We start from the raw sequence: 23,212 nt of genomic DNA, 5'->3' as shown, positions 1-23,212 counted from the left end.
GTGTGCTCTCTAAGCACGCTTCATCAGATGAGGAATCTGGTACAGTGAGCAAAGCCGTATGTAGCTGGTAGCCAGTGGCTCAGAATGCAAACTGTGGCTTTGCTCACTCTACTGGATTCCTCGTCTGATGAAGTGTGCTTAGAGAGCACATGAAAGCTTACGTTCTGATTGAAACTAAGTTGATCTTAAAAGTGCAGCTTGACTCCTATGTTGTTCTACTTCAGACCAACACGGCTGCCAATTGGAACTACATTTCAAAGGAATCAACTTTCTTCCTGCCTTTCTGTTCGAATAGTCAGGCCGCTGCAATTAACATTGTAAAGCAGGAAAAGAACACATCTGAAAACGTGCAGTGCAGTGATGTCCAGGAGCCCCACGAAGTCATGGTTCTCTGGCACAGGACCCCTTGTGTCGGGAGATGCACACACACACCCTGTCTCCCTGCACTTGTGTTTGCCAAGGGAGACTTTGGTGTCAACAGGAAACAGGTGATAGGGATATTTTCAGGAATGGGAGCTCTCTTCTTCAGATGCCCTGAGTGGGCTGGCAGACACCATCTGTGCAGAGCAGGAGGGAAAGTTAACTTCTTTAAGAATGTAGTCAAAGCCAAAATTTTAAAGTTATTCAAAAAACAAAAAAGGAGCCACTGGACTCAAATTTTGCTTTGTGGCCTAAATGTCGCCGTGTATGAGTCCAGTGGCACCTTAAGGCCATCAAAGTCTAATTCAAGGGGTCACCACCTGAAGCAGTGTGCATGCACACAGAAGCTTATATTCGGAACAGATCCTTGTTGGTCTTAAAGGTGCCCCTGGAGGACTTAAGCTGTTTTCTGACGCTCTAGACCAGGGGTGGCCAAACTAGTTGAAGGTAAGAGCCACATAGAATAAACCTCAGGTGTCTGAGAGCCACAAGACATGAACGCCTGATGTCTGGGAGCCTGGAGAGAGGTGGAAAGAAAACAACTTTAAATGCATTTCCCAAGCTATCAGCTGGCTTGACTTGGAGAAGTGATTTAAATAGACAAATGCCTTCTCTGACCCAGGTGATGGGGGCTTGGGGAGCCACACAATATGTGTGAAAGAGCCACATGGGCTCCCAAGCCACAGTTCTAGACCGGGGGTGGCCAAACTGGCTCTTTTGCACATATTGTGTGGCTCTCTAAGCCCCTACTGCCTCATTGGCCAGCTCAGAGAAGGCATTTCTCTCTTCAAATCGCTTCGCCAAGCCAGCCACCTGCTTGGAGAATTTATTTCAAAAGTTAAAAGTTGCTTGCTTTCCACCTCTCCTTCCTTCCATGTCTTGTGATCCTCACACATCTGACATTTATTCTATGTGGCTTACATTAAGCAGGTTTGGCCACCAGTGCTCTAGACCATCTTATGCCCTGCATTTAAATGGCAATGTGGCGCAGAGTGGTAAAGCTGCAGAACTGCAATCTGAGCATTCTGCTCACGACCTGAGTTCGATCCCAGCGGAAGCTGGGTTCAGGTACCCGGCTCCAGGTTGACCCGGCTCCAGGTTGATGAAGATGGTGAGGGGTCTGGAGACCAAGTCCTATGAGGAAAGGTTGAAGGAGCTGGGGATGTTTAGCCTGGAGAGGAGGCAGCTGAGAGGTGATAGGATCACCATCTTCAAGGACTTGAAGGGCTGTCCTATAGAGGATGGTGTGGAATTGTTTTCTGTGGCCCCGGAAGGTAGGACCAGAACCAATGGGTTGAAATTAAATCAAAAGTTTCCGGCTCAACATTAGGAAGAACTTCCTGACCGTTAGAGCGGTTCCTCAGTGGAACAGGCTTCCTCCTTGGGAGGTGGTGGGCTCTCCTTCCTTGGAGGTTTCTAAACAGAGGCTGAATGGCCACCTGACAGCAATGAGGATCCTGTGAATTTAGGGGGAGGTGTTTGTGAGTTTCCTGCATTGTGCAGGGGTTGGACTAGATGACCCTGGAGGTCCCTTCCAACTCTAGGATTCTATGACTGTTAAGAGCGATTCCTCAGTGGAACAGGCTTCCTCCTTGGGAGGTGGTGGGCTCTCCTTCCTTGGAGGTTTCTAAACAGAGGCTGAATGGCCACCTGACAGCAATGAAGATCCTGTGAATTTAGGGGGAGGTATTTGTGGGTTTCCTGCCTTTTGCAGGGGGTTGGACTAGATGACCCTAGAAGTTCCTTCCAACTCTATGATTCTAGGATTCTATGATCCTTCCGAGGTCGGTCAAATGAGGACCCAGCTTGCTGGAGGGAAAATGTAGAGCAGAGGTGGCCAACGGTAACTCTCCAGATGTTTTTGCCTACAACTCCCATCAGCCCTCAGCCATTGGCCATGCTGGCTGGGGCTGATGGGAGTTGTAGGCAAAAAACATCTGGACAGCTACCGGTGGCCACCCCTGGTGTCGAGGACTGCGGAAGGCAAGGGCGAACCACCCCGTAAAAAGTCTGCCAAGAAAAAGTCATGATGCGACATCACGCGAGTCGGAAATGTCTGGTGCTCGCACAGGGGATGACCTTTACCTTTCTTACCGATATATAGGGATATTTTGTTCTTCTTAAAAGCAGGAATGCACAGGAACGCAGTTCCGGTTGGCTTGGTGTCAGTGGGTGTGGCCTAGAATGCAAATGAGTTTCTGCTGGGCCTTTTTTACAAAAAAAAAAAGCCTTGTGAAGCAATGGTGATGTCAGAAGTGATGTCATTTGCCTAATATGCAAATAAGTTCCTGTTGAGCTTTTCCTACAAAAAGAAGCCCTGGTTCTTCCTATATTCGGACTAAAGAACCGGTTCCAACCGGATGGGAAAAGGGGCAAGGGTCTCGGCGGTCGCGCCCTCGCGCTCCCCGGCGAAAGCCCCGCACCTTGGTAAGGCTAGGCGGGGAAATGCCCGGGCTTCGTCTCTTCCAAGCGCCGCCCGCCGGCGGAGCGGAGATTGCTGGGAGTTGTAGTCCCAGTGGGGGGTTCCGGGGCGGCGGAGCCTCCTCCCGGACTCCACTTCCCAGCAGGCGTGCTGCGCTGCATCCACCGGGACGCAGCCTCCGCATAGGAAAAGGAGCGGCGGCCTCCTTTTTCCCGGGCGGTGCGGGCTCGGGTGGCGTCTGGCTGGCCGAGGGCCGGGAGGCTGCTGTGCAAGATGAACGTGGTCTTTGCAGTGAAGCAGTACGTGGCCAAGATGATCGAGGACAGCGGGCCCGGCATGAAGGTCCTGCTGATGGACAAGGACACGGTGAGTGCAGAGAGGGGGTGGGCTGCCTTGCAGGGGTCCCTCCCATCCACCCACCGACCCCCTCCTCAGAAGACCCTCTCTGCAAGGGACGAAGGCGAGAGCTCTCCCCAGCGAGCGGATCCTTCCTTCCCCAGCGCTGGAGCGCAGCGGTAGACTGCTGCCCCGCATGGAGGCTTCACCTGCCCGGGGCTGCAGCAGCTGGCAGCATCACCTGCGAAGGCCGGCAGCATTTCCTTCGGGGAAGGTCAGACCCTGCCTAGGGTTCTCCTGGCTTCCATTCCCGACAGATGCTCGTGAGAACCTGAGCCCTCCGGAGGGGTCTGTGGCGAGGCAGCGGCTTGGCAGGCAGGCAGACCCACCGTCCTGGGTTCAACCCCCCGGCAGCATCTCCGGTTCAAAGGACCAGGCAGGAGGGGAGGAGGGGAAAGACCTCTGCTTGAGACCCCAGAGAGCTGCTGCCAGGCTGAGCAAGCAATACTGACTGTCAGGCCTTGAATTCAGCAGGAGCTCACAGGAGCACAGCTCCTGAACCTTTCTGATGGCTCCCCACCTACCTCCCTTGTCCATTGAATAGCAGGTGCAGCTGCATAACAATCCCTGGATTAGGAGAGCGAGCAGCCACCCACCCACCCACCCACCAGCGCTTTGCCACGCCCCCAGCAGCCCTCATTAATTCCTGGAGACGCCCATGCCACCCTTTCTCCACTTATATGATTTTGGGTGGCAGGTGGCTTGCTGGCCTTTTGAGTGGGGAGGGGGCGGCCCAGGAGAGCCCCAAGAGAGCGAGGCCTAATTGAACTGGCTGGATCTCTAGCCAGCCCAACCAGGCCTCGCTCCCCCAGGGCTCTCCTTTCTTGCATCGGGTTGCTTTTGGCTGGTGGGGGGTGGCATATGCTGATGCTAATGAGCTCCACCACCTATTTGTCTTCAAAACAACCTGTGATAGTCGACTGTGTTGGACCACAGGTCTGATTTAGTAGAAGGCATTTTCATGTGTTCCAGGCCAGGATCCTCCCTTACACAGGAGCCAGCCAGTTCCTCTGGAGGGTCAACGACAGGGCACAGAGGCCGAGGCCTTCCCCTAGTGTCGCCTCCTGGCTCTGGGATTCAGAGGTTGACTATCTCTGGATGTGGAGGTTCCTCTTAGTCATGATGGCCAGTAGCTGCTGGTAGACCTGTCCTTCACGAATCTAGCCTTGTACATATTTCCCATGATACAGAGTACAGAGGCAGTGCTGAAAAACATTACATCAGTCGAAAACAAGGGACTGCAAGATAATACATGCAGCATACAGATGCGATAAATTGTGTACACAGTGCTATAGTCCACAGTCCTTTTTCTCTTTATAAAATGCCTTCCCAAACTATTGTATTTTGACTGTATCGCCTTCATAGAAAAGCCCTGCTGGACACCTGTTTTACATAAGAGAAGCCATGTTGGATCAGACCAATAGCCCATCCAGTCTGGCCAAACCTCAGGGGCCATCAGGAGGTCCACCAGCAGGGCCAGAATTCCAGAAGCTCTCCTACTTTTGCCCCCCAAGCACCAATTAGAAAGAGTATCACTGCCCCTGACATAAGAACAGAAGAGAAGCCATGTTGGATCAGGCCAGTAGCCCATCCAGTCTGTAGCCAGTGGACATCAGGAGGTCCACCAGCTTGGCCAATACTCCAGAAGCCCTCCCACTGCTGCCCCCCAACCATCAAGGATATAGAGCTTCCCTGCCCCAGACAGGTTGTTCCATCTCTACCTTGTGGCTAGAAGCCACTGATGGACCTCTGCTCCAGCTGTTCTCTCCAGTCCCCTCTTGAACCCGTCTATACTTGTAGCCACCACTGCTTCCTGTGGCAGTGAATCCCACATGTCAGTCATTTTGGTTTAAGAAGGACTTCCTCTTGCCTGTTGGTTCCAAGCCTGCTTGTCATTAACATAGTTTGTGGAATGCCTGTCCTTCTCGACTAATTTATTTAGTCCTGAATTGGTCTTAAGAACATAAGAGAAGCCCTTTTAGATCAGGCCAATGGCCCATCCAGTCCAACACTCTGTGTCACACAGTGGCCAAAACAACCCAGGTTCCATCAGGAGGTTCATCAGTGGGGCCAGAACTCCAGAAGCCTTTCCACTGTGCCCCCCAAGCACCAAGAATACAGAGCATCACTGCCCCAGATAGAGAGTTCCAACAATAAGCTGTGGCTAATAGCCACTGATGGACCTCTGCTCCAGATGTTTATCCAATCCCTATGCTTGTAGCTACAATCACCTCCTGTGGCAATGAATTCCATGTGTTAATCACCCTTTGGGTGAAGAAGGACTTCCTTTTATCAGTTCTAACCCGACTGCTCAGCAATTTCATTGATTGTCCACGAGTTCTTCTGTTGTGAGAAATAGAGAAAAGTCATTCTTTCTCTACCTTCTCTATCCCATGCATAATCTTGTAAACCTCTATCATGTCACCCCTCAGTCGAAGCTAAAGAGCCCCAAGCGTTTTATCCTTTCTTCATAGGGAAAGTGTTCCAACCCTTGAATCATTCTAGTTGCCCTTTTCTGGACTTTTCCCAATATCTTTTTGGAGGTGCGGTGACCAGTAGACAGTACTCCAAATGAGGCTGCAGATCTTATTTATGTTCTCTTTATTTAAAACATTTATCAACCACTTTTCTCTCTTACAGAGTTCTAAGCAGCTTATAAACATGGACAAAACGCTTAGAATTAAATACATTAAAAACATAAAACCAGACATTAAAATCACACTGCTAGTAAACGTAATATGACAGTACTTGAAGGGCTGCCATCTAGAGGATGGTGTGGAATTGTTTTCTATGGCCCCAGAAGGGAGGACCAGAAACAACGGGTTGAAATTAAATCAAAAGTTTCTGGCTCAACATTAGGAAGAACTTCCTGACAGTTAGAGCGGTTCCTCAGTGAAACAGGCTTCCTCCTCGGGAGGTGGTGGGCTCTCCTTCCTTGGAGGTTTTTCAGCAGAGGCTAGATGGCCATCTGACAGCAATGAGGATTCTGTCAATTTAGGGGGAGGGGTTTGTGAGTTTCCTGCCTTGTGCAGGGGGTTGGACTAGATGACCCTGGAGGTACCTTCCAACTCTATGATTCAATGACTATTAAGAGTGGTTCCTCAGTGGAACAGGCTTCCTCCTCGGGAGGTGGTGGGCTCTCCTTCCTTGGAGGTTTTTCAACAGAGGCTAGACGGCCACCTGACAGCAATGAAGATCCTGTGAATTTAGGGGGAGGTATTTGTGAGCTTCCTGCATGGTGCGGGGGTTGGACTAGATGACCCTGGGGGTCTCTTCCAATTCTATGATTCTATGACTGTTAAGAGCAGTTCCTCAGTGGAACAGGCTTCCTCCTCGGGAGGTGGGGGGCTCTCCTTCCTTGGAGGTTTTTAAACAGAGGCTAGATGGCCATCTGAGAGCAATTTAGGGGGGAATTTAGGGGGAGGTGTTTGTGAGTTTCCTGCATTGTGCAGGGGGGTGGATTAGATGACCCTAGAGGCCCCTTCCAACTGTATGATTCTCTGATTCTATTTAGCAGAGTCCTGGGAGCTAAGACTCTTAGGCTCAGAGTGTTAGGATACTGTCTTTTTGCTTCAGATAACTGGAGAAGGTAGTTCCCCTTCCCCCACTGAGCATCACACAGGATGGACAGGTGAGTGGAGATCTTGCTGACGGCTCCTCCCTCGGTGTTCTCTTTGGCAGACCAGCATTGTGAGTGTGGTGTACACCCAGTCAGAAATCTTGCAGAAGGAAGTTTACCTCTTTGAGCGCATCGATTCGGCCAACCGGGAGAACATGAAGCACTTGAAAGCGATTTGCTTCCTGCGGCCTACGAAGGTATTTTGCATTCCCTGCTTTAGCCCAGATTGATTCCCAGATAGTAGAATTGGCAGCTGCAAGGTGGGGCCTGCAGATCCCCCAGAATCACAGCTGCAGAGAAGAAGATGATGATGATGATATTGGATTTATATCCCACCCTAACTCTGCATCTCAGAGCGGCCTCCAATCTCCTTCCCCTTCCTCCCTCACAAGAGACACACTGTGAGGTGGGTGGGGCTGAGAGGGCACTCCCAGAAGCTGCTCTTTCAAGGACAGAATCTTAGAGCAGCCTACAATCTCCTTTACCTTCCTTCCCCACAACAAACACCCTGAGAGGTGGGTGGGGCTGAGAGAGCTCTCCCAGAAGCTGCCCTTTCAAGGACAGAGTTTCAGAGCGGCCTACAATCTCCTTCCCCTTCCTCCCCCACAAGAGACACCCCGTGAAGTGGGTGGGGCTGAGAGAGCTCTCCCAGAAGCTGTCCTTTCAAGGACTGAGGCTCAGAGCGGCCTACAATCTCCTTTCCCTTCCTCCCCCACAAGAGACACCCTGTGAAGTGGGTGGGGCTGAGAGAGCTCTCCCAGAAGCTGCCCTTTCAAGGACAGAGTCTCAGAGCGGCCTACAATCTCCTTTCCCTTCCTCCCCCATAACAGACACCCTGTGAGGTGGGCGGGGCTGAGAGAGCTCTCCCAGAAGCTGCCCTTTCAAGGACAGAGTTTCAGAGCAGCCTACAATCTCCTTCCCCTTCCTCCCCCACAAGAGACACCCTGTGAGGTGGGTGGGGCTGAGAGAGCTCTCCCAGAAGCTGCCCTTTCAAGGACAACTCTGCCAGAGCGATGCCTAACCCAAGGCTATTCCAGCAGCTGCAAGGGGAGGAGTGGGGAATCAAACCCGGTTCTCCCAGATAAGAGTCCGTGCACTTAACCACTGCACCAAACTGGCTCTCTCCCTGGAGGAAATGGCTGCTTTGGAGGGCGATCTCGATGGCCTTGTATCCCACTCGTGTCCCCGGCCTCCACCCCCAAGTCTCCAGGAATTTCCCAACCTGGGAGAGGCAACACTTTTTGGCAAGCTCTTTGCAGGAACAGAGTGCCAACAGAAGTGACAGTGACATTCTGTACAGAATTCAGGGTTGCCACCTTCCAGGGGGCCCCTGGAGATCTCCTGGACTGATTTCCAGACTACAGAGCTCAGTTCCCCTGGAGGAAATGCCAGCTTTGGAGGCTGCCTCCTACGGCATTATCCTCTGCTGAGCCCTGCCCTTTCCCAAACCCCAGCCTCCCTCAGGCTTCGCTCCCTAATCTTCAGGCGTTTCATAACCCAGAGCAGGTAACTCTTAATAATAATAATAAATTTTATTTATACCCCGCCCTCCCCGCCGAGGCAGGCTCAGGGCGGCTTACAGGACATGGCAAAAGCCATATTAAAACAGTAAAACAAGTTTATACAGTTCAATACAGTTAACAATTAAATATTTAAATAATCTAAAAACAGTCTAAAAAATATAATCTAATAGTGCTGCTATCTCAGTTATGTTAATGTTAATGATGGCGTGATGTTTATTCCAAGCTCCATCTTAGAAGGATAGCCGGAAGAGGGCAGTTTTACAGGCCCTACGGAATTGGCCAAGATCCCGCAGGGCCCGCACCTCTTCCGGCAGCTGGTTCCACCATTGGGGTGCTTTTATAGAGAAGGCCTGTTCTCTAGTTGTTTTTAGTCTGGCCTCTTTTGGCCCAGGTACTTCCAGAAGGTTTTGTGAACTGGATCGTAGTGCTCCCTGGGGAACATATGGAGAGAGACGGTCCCTAAGGTAAACAGGTCCTCAGCCATATAGGGCTTTAAAGGTAATAACCAGCACCTTGTAACGAACTCGGTAAACAATTGGCAGCCAATGCAGCTCCCGCAGCCTAGCCTGCACATGTTCCCACCGGGGTAGGCCCAATAGCAGTCTGGCTGCTGCATTCTGCACTAGCTGCAGTTTCCGAGTTCGGCACAGGGGCAGCCCCATGTAGAGGGGCTCTTGTACTGATATTTTGTGGGAGAGGACTTTTAGCTGAGCTGGATCCAGGCCCGGTGCGGGGGATGTGGTGCCTACCTGCTCCCTGCCCTCCTTGTGATGGCTAGACATTGGGTCAGCTTGGAAAATCTCTTAGTCAGTGTTCCCTCTAAGCCATGGAGGGTGGGTGAGGGACGGGGAGGGACAGTGGCTCAGTGGTTGAGCATCTGCTTGGGAAGCAGAAGGTCCCAGGTTCAATCCCTGGCATCTCCAAAAAAAAGGGTCCAGGCAAATAGGTGTGAAAAACCTCAGCTTGAGACCCTGGAGAGCCGCTGCCAGTCTGAGTAGACAATACTGACTTTGATGGACCGAGGGTCTGATTCAGTATAAGGCAGCTTCATATGTTCAATATGTTCAAATATGTTTGTTCAATATGGAGTCTTGTGAGCAGAAATTCTACTTTGTGAGCTACTGGCAGGGGTGGAATTCTAGCAGGGCGGAATTTTAGCTGGCGTTCCTTTGCATATTAGGCCACACCCCCTGATGTAGCGAGACCTCCAAGAGCTTACAAAAAAGAGCCTTGGAGGATTGGCTACATCAGGGGTGCGTGGCCTAATACGCAAAGGAGCTCCTGCTAGAATTCTAACCCTGGCTCCTGGCATTAAACTTCTGAGCTACTGCATTTTAGTTTGTTCTGGGACTATTTTTCCTGATCTAAGACAAAAATGTGTGAGCCGGAGGCCAAAAACCTGTGAGCTAGCTCACACTAACTCAGCTTAGAGGGAGCACTGCTCTTAGCCAGCTCTTAGACTCCGCAGCTGCCGAACTGGTCTCCTAACACTTTTGGTTTGAACAAGGGTGGGTCAGAACATGTTTCAGATAAAATTGCTTTCTTGCCCATGCCCCATCGGTAGCTATTAGGTGGAAACACTTTCTCCGGGGCAGGGATGCTCTGCCTTCTTGGTGTTCGAGGAGCAAGAGTGGGAAGGCTTCTGGAGGAGTTATGGCCCCACTGGTGGACCTCCTGATGGCACCTGGGTTTCAGCTACTGTGTGGCAGTAGCGGTCACAAAAGGCAGTAGAGACAGTCACAGGAATGGCCTGATCCAACAGGACTTCTCTTATGGTTATGTTCTCTTATGTTCTCCTTTGGTTGTTTAGGAAAACGTGGAATACCTTATCCAGGAGCTGCGCAGGCCAAAATACAGCATCTATTTCATTTGTAAGTATGCGTCATCCTTTTCCGCATTGTCTCTGAATACCTCCTCCCTGCCCCTTGACTGTATTCACAGCGGTCCACTGTGCCACAGCATTTCAAACTGGAGAGCCAGTTCAGTGTAGTGGTTAAGTGTGCGGACTCTTATCTGGGAGAACCGGGTTTGATTCCCCACTCCTCCACTTGCACCTGCTGGCATGGCCTTGGGTCAGCCAGAGCTCTCTTATCTGGGAGAACCGGGTTTGATTCCCCACTCCTCCACTTGCACCTGCTAGCATGGCCTTGGGTCAGCCATAGCTCTGGCAGAGGTTGTCCTTGAAAAGGCAGCTGCTGTGAGAGCCCTCTCCAGCCCCACCCACCTCACAGGGTGTTTGTTGTGGGGGAGGAAGGAAAAGGAGATTGTGAGCCGCTCTGAGACTCTTCGGAGTGGACAGCGGGATATAAATCCAATATCTTCTTCTTCTTCTTCTTCTTCATATAAATCCATCTTGACTACATGTATTATTTACATAGATATAGAATTAGAGAATCATCCCCAGGGTAGACTACTGTAACTCACTCTACGCTGGCCTACCCTTGACTTCAAACTGGAAACTCCCAACGGGTCCAGAATGCGGCGGCGTGAGTCCTGATGGGAACGCCACAGACAGCACACATTCTACCTGTGCTGAATCAGCTACACTGGCTTCCAATTGAGTACCGAGTTAGATTTAAGGTTCTGCTTATGACCTTTAAGGCCGTGAGCGGTCTGGGACCGAGGTTTAAGAACATAAGAGAAGCCATGTTGGATCAGGCCAATGGCCCCTCCAGTCCAACACTCTGTGTCAGATAAGAACATAAGAGAAGCCCTGTTGGACCAGGCCAATGGCTCCTCCAGTCCAACACTCTGCGTCACATAAGAACATAAGAGAAGCCCTGTTGGATCAGGCCAGTGGCCCCTCCAGTCCAACGCTCTGTGTCAGATAAGAACATAAGAGAAGCCATGTTGGATCAGGCCAATGGCCCCTCCAGTCCAACACTCTGTGTCAGATAAGAACATAAGAGAAGCCCTGTTGGATCAGGCCAATGGCTCCTCCAGTCCAACACTCTGCGTCACATAAGAACATAAGAGAAGCCCTGTTGGATCAGGCCAGTGGCCCCTCCAGTCCAACGCTCTGTGTCAGATAAGAACATAAAAGAAGCCATGTTGGATCAGGCCAATGGCCCCTCCAGTCCAACGCTCTGTGTCAGATAAGAACATAAGAGAAGCCCTGTTGGATCAGGCCAGTGGCCTCTCCAGTCCAACACTGTGGGTCAGATAAGAACATAAGAGAAGCCCAGTTGGATCAGGCCAATGGCCCCTCCAGTCCAACACTTTGTGTCAGATAAGAACATAAGGGAAGCCCTGTTGGATCAGGCCAGTGGCCCCTCCAGTCCAACGCTCTGTGTCAGATAAGAACATAAGAGAAGCCATGTTGGATCAGGCCAATGGCCCCTCCAGTCCAACGCTCTGTGTCAGATAAGAACATAAGAGAAGCCCTGTTGGATCAGGCCAGTGGCCCCTCCAGTCCAACACTGTGTGTCACATAAGAACATAAGAGAAGCCCTGTTGGATCAGGCCAATGGCCCATCCAGTCCAACACTCTGTGTCACATAAGAACATAAGCGAAGCCCTGTTGGATCAGGCCAATGGCCCATCCAGTCCAACACTCTGTGTCACATAAGAACATAAGAGAAGCCATGTTGGATCAGGCCAATGCCCCCTCCAGTCCAACGCTCTGTGTCAGATAAGAACATAAAAGAAGCCCTGTTGGATCAGGCCAGTGGCCCCTCCAGTCCAACACTGTGTGTCAGATAAGAACATAAGAGAAGCCCTGTTGGATCAGGCCAATGGCCCCTCCAGTCCAACACTCTGTGTCAGATAAGAACATCAGAGAAGCCCTGTTGGATCAGGCCAGTGGCCCCTCCAGTCCAACACTCTGTGTCAGATAAGAACATAAGAGAAGCCATGTTGGATCAGGCCAATGGCCCCTCCAGTCCAACGCTCTGTGTCAGATAAGAACATAAGAGAAGCCCTGTTGGATCAGGCCAGTGGCCCCTCCAGTCCAACACTGTGTGTCACATAAGAACATAAGAGAAGCCCTGTTGGATCAGGCCAATGGCCCATCCAGTCCAACACTCTGTGTCACATAAGAACATAAGCGAAGCCCTGTTGGATCAGGCCAATGGCCCATCCAGTCCAACACTCTGTGTCACATAAGAACATAAGAGAAGCCATGTTGGATCAGGCCAATGGCCCATCCAGTCCAACACTCTGTCACTCAGTGGCCAAAAAAGAAAGGAGGTTCACAAGTGGGTTAGAAGCCTTTCCACTTTACCTCCTCCACCCAAACACCAAGAATATAGAGCATCACTGCCCCAGACAGTTCCGACAATATGCTTTGGCCACTGCATGGACCTCTACTCCATACTTTTATCCAAACCCCTCTTGAAGGTGGCTATTCTTGCAGCGACCACCACCTCCTGTGGCAGAGAATTCCACATGTTAATCACCCTTTGGGTGAAGAAATACTTCCTTTTATCCGTTCTAACCCGACTGCTCAGCAATTTCATCGAATGCCCACGAGTTCTTGTATTGTGAGAAAGGGAGAAAAGGACTTCTTGCTCTACTTTCTCCATCCCATGCATAATCTTGTAAACCTCTCTCATGTCACCCCGCAGTCGACGTTTCTCCAAGCTAAAGAGCCCTAAGTGTTTCAACCTTTCTTCATAGGGAAAGTGTTCCAGCCCTTTAATCATTCTAGTTGCCCTTTTCTGGACTTTCTCCAATGCTATAGTATTCTTTTTGAGGTGCGGTGACCAGAACTGCACACAGTACTCCAAATGAGACCGCACCATCAATTTATACAGGGGCATTATGATACTGGCTGATTTGTTTTCAATTCCCTTCCTAATAATTCCCAGCATGGCATTGGCCTTTTTTATTGCAAACGCACACTGTCTTGACATTTTCAGTGAATTATCTATCACGACCCCAAGATCTCTCTCATGGTCAGTCTCTGCCAGTTCACACCCCATCAACTTGTATTTGTAGCTGAGATTCTTGGCCCCAATGTGCATTACTTTGCACTTGGCCACATTGAACCGCATCTGCCACGTTGACGCCCACTCACCCAGCCTCAACAGATCCCTTTGGAGTTCCTCACAATCCTCTCTGGTTCTCACCACCCTGAACAATTTAGTGTCATCCGCAAACTTGGCCACTTCACTGCTCACTCCCAACTCTAAATCATTTATGAACAAGTTAAAGAGCATGGGACCCAGTACCGAGCCCTGCGGCACCCCACTGCTTACCGTCCTCCACTGCGAAGACTGCCCATTTATACTCACTCTCTGCTTCCTACTACTCAGCCAGTTTTTGATCCACAAGAGGACCTGTCCTTTTACTCCATGACTCTCAAGCTTTCTAAGGAGCCTTTGATGAGGAACTTTCTGGAAATCAAGGTAAACAACATCTATCGGGTCTCGTTTGTCCACATGTTTGTTCACCCCCTCAAAGAAATGTAGCAGGTTAGTGAGGCAAGATCTTCCCCTACAGAACCCGTGCTGAGTCTTCCTCAATAACCCGTGTTCATCAATGTGCCTACTCATTCTGTCCTTGATAATGGTTTCTACCAACTTTCCCGGTATTGAAGTCGGACTGACTGGCCTGTAATTTCCTGGATCTCCTCTGGAACCCTTTTTAAAGATGGGGTGACATTTGCTACCTTCCAGTCCTCAGGAACGGAGGCAGATTTCAATGAAAGATTACAGATTTTTGTTAGAAGATCCACAAGTTCAACTTTGAGTACTTTGAGAACTCTCGGATGTATGCCATCCGGACCCGGTGACTTATTAGTTTTTAATTCATCTATTAGTTGTAGGACCTCCTCTTTTGTCACCTCAATCTCTCAGGTCTTTCAACACCCCTTCCAACATTAGTGGTTCTGGGGCGGGCAAACACTTCTCATCTTCCATGGTGAAGATGGAGGCAAAAAATGCATTCAGCTTCTCAGCCATTTCCCTATCCTTCTTCAGTAATCCTTTTACCCCATGGTCATCCAAGGGCCCCACTGCTTCCCTGGCTGGTTTCCTACTTCTAATATATTTGAAGAAATTTTTATTGTTGGTCTTTATGTTTTTTGCAATATGCTCCTCATAGTCCCTTTTTGCCTGCCTGATCACAGTCTTGCATTTGATTTGCCACAGCCTGTGTTCCCTTTTATTAATCCCACTTGGACTGGTTTTCCACCGCTTTTAGACCAGGTTGTTCTACTTGACGTTAAAATTCGCTCTGATAAGCAGCTTAAGGCCTGCTCTCTGGGCCCCCTCTAACAGAGGAGGGATGGGGGGCAAACCGAGACAAGCCTTTCTTAGTGGTGGCACCTAAGAACATAAGAACATGTTCTTATGAGACAGAGTGTTGGACAGGATGGGCCATTAGCCTGATCCAACAGGGCTTCTCTTATGTTCTTATGTGACACACAGTGTTGGACTGGAGGGGCCACTTGCCTGATCCAACAGGGCTTCTCTTATGTTCTTATGTGACACAGAGTGTTGGACTGGAGGGGCCATTGGCCTGATCCAACATGGCTTCTCTTATGTTCTTATGTGACACAGAGTGTTGGACTGGATGGGCCATTGGCCTGATCCAACATGGCTTCTCTGATGTTCTTACGTGACACAGAGTGTTGGACTGGAGGGGCCATTGGCCTGATCCAACAGGGCTTCTCTTATGTTCTTATGGACGATTCTGTTGTACTGAATATTGTAATTGGTTTTTATTGTGATGCTGTTGTGATTTTTTTGTGATTTTATTATTTATGTTGTACTCCTCTCTGAGCCCCTGTGGGGGAATAGGCAGAATATAAATAAACTAATAATAATAATAATAATAGTAATTTTTGGCTCAGGACAAAATTGGTATAGATTTCTCAAAGTGAGTTCAAATCTCTAGGCTGTGAAGGAGGGAAGACAGAACCCTTTTCTTGTTTAGTTTGTATGTGTGTGTCATGGCTGTGCTATTAAATATTATTCATGCTAGATGAGTAGCCAGGTTGGTCGGCACTAGCCACATAGAACCAGGTGTCTGGTGACACCTCAAAGGCAACCAGGCCTGATTCCAGCATCAGCTTTTCTGAGTCAGAGTTCAATTGTTCTGTTGCTTCAGACCAGTAGGACTACCTACCTGGAATACGTTTTGCTAGTATTTAGGTTCCGCAGGACTCTTCCTTTTGTTGCTGTTACTGAATTGTTACAGAAAGGGTCAGGTGAGTAGCCATGTTGTTCTGAAGCAACAGAACAGAGTTTGGGTCCAGTGGTGCCTTTCATGAATGCGCATGGAAGCTGATACCCAGAATTAAACTTTGTGGGTTTTAAAGGCGCCACTGGGCTCCCAACGTTGTTCTACAGAAAGGATCAGCATTTATTGGTATCTGTCAATCAAAGTTTAATACGGTCAAAGACCAATCAATTAAATACAAATAACTCAATAAAATACAATCAGATAAAAGTACTATAATGAAAATAAGACATACACGGTATAAAATATGATTTCCTCCCCAAAACACTGATTAAGTTCCAGAACCGAGGCGTTCAACTGGGTATTTCCCTTAGAAATTGCTTCCGGAGTCTTATTGCTCGCGAAGCAAATTTTGCCACACTTAAAGTGATTCCTTTAATTATTGTTCCTATCGGCCAATAATTTATCTAGCTGAAATCTAATATTCCTTCCAGGGACCCTGGAACAGATCGGGAATATGTAATCGGCCCTAATGCGCTGATATAATTTACACTGGAATAATACATGTTCCCTATCTTCCGGTTTATTGTCCCCACAAATGCACAATCTCTCCTCATATAATTGTCCTGTGTATTTGCCTTCAATAATAGCTGACGGTAACATATCAAATCTGAGAAGAGTAAATGCTCTCCTATACTCTGCTTTGTCAAGGTTTCGCAAGTATGGCATCAGTGTTATTTTGTGTAGCTCCTCTATTCCTGGTAGATAACCTTTAAGCTGATTCAGATCATGCTGTCTTTCGACATCCACGATCCTCTGTTTGAGAAAGGGTTTAACCAGATTATGCTCCATATTGAGCAAAAATTGTTTAGATAGTTCATAATGACCCAACTTGGAATCCACGGAGGAACAAACGAATCTCTTACTATCAGCCCCGCCAAACTTGTGGGCTGAGTCATTAGTTAGTGTGAGTGAACCTAGTCTGGCCTCTAGATGTCATGGTTGCCCCATGGAAATGCATCGTTTGCAGATTCTGTTTCCTTCTTCTTGGAGCTTCTCTGAAATAGTAATAGGTCAGTGACACGAAAGACCTTAATGGAGATTTAGGGAGAAGAGACAAAAGAGAGAGAAAGGCGATTTTTCTGCTGTGTGGCCTGTAACAAGTTTGTTTGGCGGAAACGATTAGAAGTTCTACAGTGAATAATGATTTGTAACACCTGCCATCTCTACTGTCCTGCTCATTGAATAATTTATTGAATCTCAGCGTTGGGAATGGCCATGAAGATCATCTAGTCTAGCCCTTGTCAATGCAGGAGCTACGATACCCCTGACCAGTAGACAGTGCTGTTTATTCGGTTTTGTACCAAAGTTTTTACTGGTTTTTAATTTAAAAAAAAAAAATCAGAGGCATGCACAACTCAGTGCAAAGTGAGTCTGTCTGTTAAAGCCATTAAAAAATCAACAGCTCCAAACCTAAAATAATCCCTTGGCCTCTGGCTGGCAGAATAGTTAAGGGAGGCCGGTGGTAGCCCTTTCCCCTGGAGTCGTGAGAATTTTTGTCTCCGGCCCACATTTCCCGTAAGGAAACTTGAAAGCCTTTGTGAACTGGTGCTGAGCGTGCTCCCCATTTGCTTGCCCTGCGTCTACCTCTTTGCTGCCTCGTTTCAGATTTCAGCAATGTCATCAGCAAGAGTGACATTAAGTCGCTGGCCGAGGCGGACGAGCAGGAAGTGGTCGCCGAAGTCCAGGTACGTGACGCCAGAGAACAAGGTGTCTGAGAGTGCCCTTCCGTTGCTTCTGGAACAGTTGCTTCTCTGTGCTACGTGGCAAGCTAAACTGAGGAGGGGTGCCAAAAGATGTGTGGGGTTTGGTGTGACTGTCTCCCAGCAAAGGATCCGAAAAGAGGGTCAGAACCTCCTTGTGTTTGTCTAAAACGACTCTTCGGATTTTGGACATTGGGAATATTTGACTATTTAGTTGTTGTAGATTTTCCGGGCTGTGTGGCCGTGGTCTTGGCATTGTGAGACCTGATGTTTCGCCAGCAACTGTGACCGGCATCCTCAGAGGTGTAACCCAGAAAACTGGAGTTCTCTCTGGGTCAAATTGAGAAGAAGTTGGTAGGCGGGTAATTGGTATCTACTCAGGCAGGTGAGGTAGGGCTGAGTCCTTATCTTGTGGGAGCTTCCCAGGCTGTGGCACGCTAATGGAGGAGCTTACTTGAGGGGGTTCTTTTGTATACGGTTTGGCTGTTGAAATGCTACCACGTCCCGGAAGATCTACAACAACTAATGGACTCCAGCTGTGAAAGCCTTCAACAACATATTTGAATATGTTATCGCTTGGAAGTGCTTCAGACCAAGAAGAGCTCTTGTGTTGAACTGGCTAGCCTCACTTGGCTTTGCGGTCTGGTTCAAAGACAGCCTGCGCTGATCATGTGTAAAAGATCCTTGGCCTCATTTGACATCATGCAGTCGCACCACACAGTATCGGGTTCTTGTTTTGTTAGCGGAGAGTGAGGAGCATTTTGGAGCAGAGGGCTGCTAGCATAGTGCGCTTGCTGCCTTTTCTCTTGCCTTGTTTTGTGCAAAATGTTGTCTTGCAAGGGAAGGATGGTCAAAATGTGGCAGTCAGTCCAGAAGAGGGAAGGGGCTGGGGCTCAGAACATCTGCTTGGCATGCAGAACCCCCAGTTCAATCCCCGGCATCTCCAGTGAAAAGATCCAGGCAGGAGGTGATGAGAAAGACCTCTCCTTAAGACCCTGGAGAGCCATGGAGAGGGGCCATAGCTCAGTGGCAGAGCCTCTGCTTCGCATGCAGAAGGTCCCAGGTTCAATCCCCGGCATCTCCAGTTAAAAAGGAGCAGGCAGGAGGTGATGGGAAAGACCTCAGCCTGAGACCCTGGAGAGCCATGGAGAGGGGCCATAGCTCAATGGCAGAGCCTCTGCTTGGCATGCAGAAGGTCCCAGGTTCAATCCCCAGCATCTCCAGTTAAAAGGACCAGGTAGGAGGTGATGGGAAAGACCTCAGCCTGAGACCCTGGAGAGGGGCCATAGCTCAGTGGCAGAGCCTCTGCTTGGCATGCAGAAGGTCCCAGGTTCAATCCCCAGCATCTCCAGTTAAAAGGACCAGGCAGGAGGTGATGGGAAAGACCTCAGCCTGAGACCCTGGAGAGCCATGGAGAAGGGCCATAGCTCAGTGGCAGAGCCTCTGTTTGGCATGCAGAAGGTCCCAGGTTCAATCCCTGGCATCTCCAGATGAAAGGAGCAGGCAGGAGGTGATGGGAAAGACCTCAGCCGGAGAGCCATGGAGAGAGGGGGCCATAGCTCAGTGGCAGAGCCTCTGCTTGGCATGCAGAAGGTCCCAGGTTCAATCCCCGGCAGCATCTCCAGTTAAAAGGACCAGGTAGGAGGTGATGGGAAAGACCTCAGCCTGAGACCCTGGAGAGGGGCCATAGCTCAGTGGCAGAGCCTCTGCTTGGCATGCAGAAGGTCCCAGGTTCAATCCCCAGCATCTCCAGTTAAAAGGACCAGGCAGGAGGTGATGCGAAAGACCTCAGCCTGAGACCCTGGAGAGGGGCCATAGCTCAATGGCAGAGCCTCTGCTTGGCATGCAGAAGGTCCCAGGTTCAATCCCCAGCATCTCCAGATGAAAGGAGCAGGCAGGAGGTGATGGGAAAGACCTCAGCCTGAGACCCTGGAGAGCCATTGAGAGGGGCCATAGCTCAGTGGCAGAGCCTCTGCTTGGCATGCAGAAGGTCCCAGGTTCAATCCCCGGCATCTCCAGTGAAAAGATCCAGGCAGGAAGTGTTGGGAAAGACCTTTCTCTGCCTGAGACCCTGGAGAGCAGCTGTCAGTCAGAGTAGGCAATACCACGGATTCAGTAGAAGGCAGCCCCAGGTGTTCATGTCTCAGCAAACTGCCAATAACGAAAACAGTTATGACTGAAGAAGAAGAAGAAGATATTGGATTTATATCCCGCCCTCCACTCCGAAGAGTCTCAGAGCGGCTCACAATCTCCTTTACCTTCCCCCCCCACAACAGACACCCTGTGAGGTGGGTGGGGCTGGAGAGGGCTCTCACAGCAGCTGCCCTTTCAAGGACAACCTCTGCCAGAGCTATGGTTGACCCAAGGCCATGCTAGCAGGTGCAAGTGGAGGAGTCGGGAATCAAACCCGGTTCTCCCAGATAAGAGTCCGCACACTTAACCACTACACCAAACTGGCTCTCCACCAGGCAACTGGCTCTCCACCTGACTGACACCAGGCAACGGTTAATTATCAATAAATATTCATTTCCACGCAGAAGTTCTGTTAGCCCATGAAGCTCATACGAAGACCCCGGGTGTTTTTTATTGCTCCGTTTCAATTCTTCGAAAACCTTCGACAGCGGCATAAGCTTCAAAATTGTATTTGGACTCCAAAGGAAGAACAATGGCAGCTACAGTTGTTGCTAATACTTCCTTATCTTCCTTTCCAAAATCTCTAAGCACTCTCACGGATTCAAGCCTTACATCGGTCAGAATAGCAATAAATGTGACTGTCTTGCTAGGAGCCCAAACCCTGACTTACTTTTGTTTGGCAGGAATTCTACGGAGATTTCATTGCCGTGAACCCGCACGTGTTTTCCCTCAACCTCTTGGGCTCCTGCCAGGTACGGGAGGGGGGCGGGGTGGGGGGAGAGGACACGATGCTTCCTTTGACTTCCGTTTCCTTGGGCAGATGAGCTCCTTCGTGTGTCTGGCTGAAAGGGGGGCGGGTTATTGACAGCCATGCTGCGGAGTTCCGCCATCTTCAGCTTCTACGGCCGCCAAATGTTAGCGTTTGGAGACCCGACGCTGGAGGAAACGCTGGCTAGTTTGGGCAGCATTTTGGAAATGGGAGCTGGTGTCATTTCCCAGCATCCTTTCTGCTTATCATATTGTACCAGAGCCAAGAACCCAAAACTAGGACAGAGCTATGTTGGCGAAAGGGGAGGGTGTGGGTCGACTCTGTTTTCATAACTTTGCCTTTGGTTCAGTGGGTCAGAATATCTGCAGCCTCATTCAGATACAGTTGTGGGATTGAAGCTGCCCCCCCCCCTCCTGCCCTAGATGCTGAGGTCACTTGGGGCAGGCTTAAAACTCATCTGTGAGAGTCTTCGTGAGCAAAAATTCTCTTCCCCTTTTCCCTTGGCAAGGAAGAAATGGGATGCTCACAGGCAGGTTAAGGGGGAAAGTAGTCCACGTTTCCTCTAAGCTGCGGAGCCTTGTGAGCAAAAATTCCACTTTGTGAGCTCTTGGCAATAAAGTTGGGAGCTGCTGCTTCATTTAGTTTGCTCTGGGGGCCCTTTTTCCTGAGTGAAGACAAAAATGTGTGAGCCGGAGGCTAAAAAACTGTGAGCTCGCTCACGTTAACTCAACTTAGAGGGAACTTTGGTCTTGAAACCTTCTCCTGCAAAACGTCTCGAAGGCCCTACTGGACTCAAATGCAGCTCTTGTATTCCAGACCAACACAGCTACCCTCTGCGACAACCTTTCCTCTGGAGACCAAGTCCTATGAGGAAAGGTTGAAGGAGCTGGGGATGTTTAGCCTGGAGAGGAGGCGGCTGAGAGGTGATAGGATCACCATCTGCAAGTCCTTGAAGGGCTGTCCTAGAGAGGATAGTACGGAATTGTTTTCTATGACCCCAGAAGCGAGGACCAGAACCAACGGGTTGAAATTCAATCAAAAGAGTTTCCGGCTCAACATTAGGAAGAACTTCCTGACCGTTAGAGCAGTTCCTCAGTGGAACAGGCTTCCTCCTCGGGAGGTGGTGGGCTCTCCTTCCTTGGAGGTTTTTAAACAGAGGCTAGATGGCCATCTGACAGCAATGAGGATCCTGTGGTTTTAGGGGGAGGTGTTTGTGAGTTTCCTGCATTGAGCAGGGATTGGACTAGATGACCCTGGAGGTCCCTTCCAACTCTATGCTTCTGCGGTGGGCTCTCCTTCCTTGGGGGTTTTTCAATGGAGGCTGGATGGCCCTCTGACAGCTACGAGGATCCTGTGAATTTAGGCGGAGGTGTTTGTGAGTTTCCTGCCTTGTGCAGGGGGTTGGACTAGATGACCCCGGAGGTCCCTTCCATATGATTCTATGACAGGTTCCTCAGTGGAACAGGCTTCCTCCTTGGGAAGTGGTGGGCTTGCCTTCCTTGGAGGTTTTTCAGCAGAGGATAGATGGCCATCTGACAGCAATGAGGATCGTGTGAATGTAGAGGGAAGTGTTTGTGAGTTTCCTGCATCATGTAGGTGGTTGGACTAGATGACCCTGGAGGTCCCTTCCAACTCCATGATTCTATGACCGTCCTGAGTGAGGTAGAAGCAGGTTTCCCCCCTGATCTATCTTAGCACTGTCTTCCTGAGTGATGGAGCTCTCTAGAGTCTCCTCAGAGCCAGGCCCCCCCCTTCCGGCCTGTTACTGAGGGTCTTCTTGCCGGAAAGTGCCATGGATTGCCCAGGGGGTGTTGGGCCGGAACTTTATTCACCGTCTCTCTTCTCCAGTCTCTCTGGCTTCTCTTTCCCTAGGGCCACAGCTGGGATCCCGCCCAGTTGTCGCGGGCAACCCAAGGGCTGACGTCCCTGCTGCTGTCTCTGAAGAAATGCCCCATGATCCGCTACCAGCTCTCTTCCGAGACGGCCAAGAGGCTTGGGGAGTGTGTCAAGGTGCGTCTTGATTTCCCAGACTGACAGGCTCTTCCGTTTCAGGAAGAATCACGTTTAACGTAGCACCTTTTGTGTGTTCAAAGCTCTCGTGCGCGCCCATTCCCTCAGTCCTGCTCTCGGCCGCTCTGTGAGGTGGGCCAGCTCAGGTTGTCTTCCGAATGGAGAGGCCGAGGGAGGTGCGTCTGCTGAAGGACTTTGGTTGAGGCGAGGTTTTGTCAGGGGCCTTGCCGGCTCAGATGTGACTGTCTTTGCCGCTCTGCTGCCCGCCCTCCTGAGGACACTGCGTCTTTCACAGATTTGATTGGCTGTGCAGATTTCTAAAAACACCGCTCTGGTAGCAGCTGCCCCCACAGCACCTGGATCTTCGCTGTTTGACTAAAGAAGATACTGGATTTATATCCCGCCCTCCACTCCGAAGAGTCTCAGAGCGGCTCACAATCTCCTTTCCCTTTCTGCCCCACAACAGACACCTGTGAGGTAAATGAAGATATTGGATTTATATCCCGCCCTCCACTCCGAAGAGTCTCAGAGCGGCTCACAATCTCCTTTCCCTTCCTCCCCCACAACAGACACCCTGTGAGGTAGATGAAGATATTGGATATATATCCCGCCCTCCACTCCGAAGAGTCTCAGAGCGGCTCACAATCTCCTTTCCCTTCCTCCCCCACAACAGACACCCTGTGTGGTAGATGAAGATATTGGATTTATATCCCGCCCTCCACTCCGAAGAGTCTCAGAGCGGCTCACAATCTCCTTTCCCTTCCTCCCCCACAACAGACACCCTGTGAGGTAGATGAAGATATTGGATTTATATCCCGCCCTCCACTCCGAAGAGTCTCAGAGCGGCTCACAATCTCCTTTCCCTTCCTCCCCCACAACAGACACCCTGTGAGGTAGATGAAGATATTGGATTTATATCCCGCCCTCCACTCCGAAGAGTCTCAGAGCAGCTCACAACCTCCTCTACCTTCCTCCCCCACAACAGACACCCTGTGAGGTAGATGAAGATATTGGATTTATATCCCGCCCTCC

The 23,212-nt window shown here is 50.0% G+C and overlaps 1 protein-coding gene across 1 annotated transcript in view; it reads left to right on the top strand.

Moving 5' to 3' along the window:
• Nucleotides 1-2,975: 2,975 nt before the first annotated feature.
• VPS45 (vacuolar protein sorting 45 homolog) overlaps nt 2,976-23,212 on the top strand; it is an 84,051-nt gene continuing 63,814 nt past the window's right edge. The window contains exons 1-6 of the mRNA XM_060256594.1: nt 2,976-3,208; nt 6,920-7,054; nt 10,191-10,251; nt 17,174-17,253; nt 20,085-20,153; nt 22,043-22,180. Of these exons, the coding sequence (XP_060112577.1) occupies nt 3,116-3,208; nt 6,920-7,054; nt 10,191-10,251; nt 17,174-17,253; nt 20,085-20,153; nt 22,043-22,180 (576 nt within the window). The 5' untranslated portion in view covers nt 2,976-3,115. The remainder of the gene's footprint in view (nt 3,209-6,919; nt 7,055-10,190; nt 10,252-17,173; nt 17,254-20,084; nt 20,154-22,042; nt 22,181-23,212) is intronic.

The sequence above is a fragment of the Heteronotia binoei genome, chromosome 1, assembly GCF_032191835.1.
Source record: "Heteronotia binoei isolate CCM8104 ecotype False Entrance Well chromosome 1, APGP_CSIRO_Hbin_v1, whole genome shotgun sequence".
NCBI classification, from domain to species: Eukaryota; Metazoa; Chordata; class Lepidosauria; order Squamata; family Gekkonidae; genus Heteronotia; species Heteronotia binoei.
The sequence above is the reverse complement of the archived record's forward strand: the minus strand, read 5'-3'. Positions and strand labels throughout refer to the sequence as shown.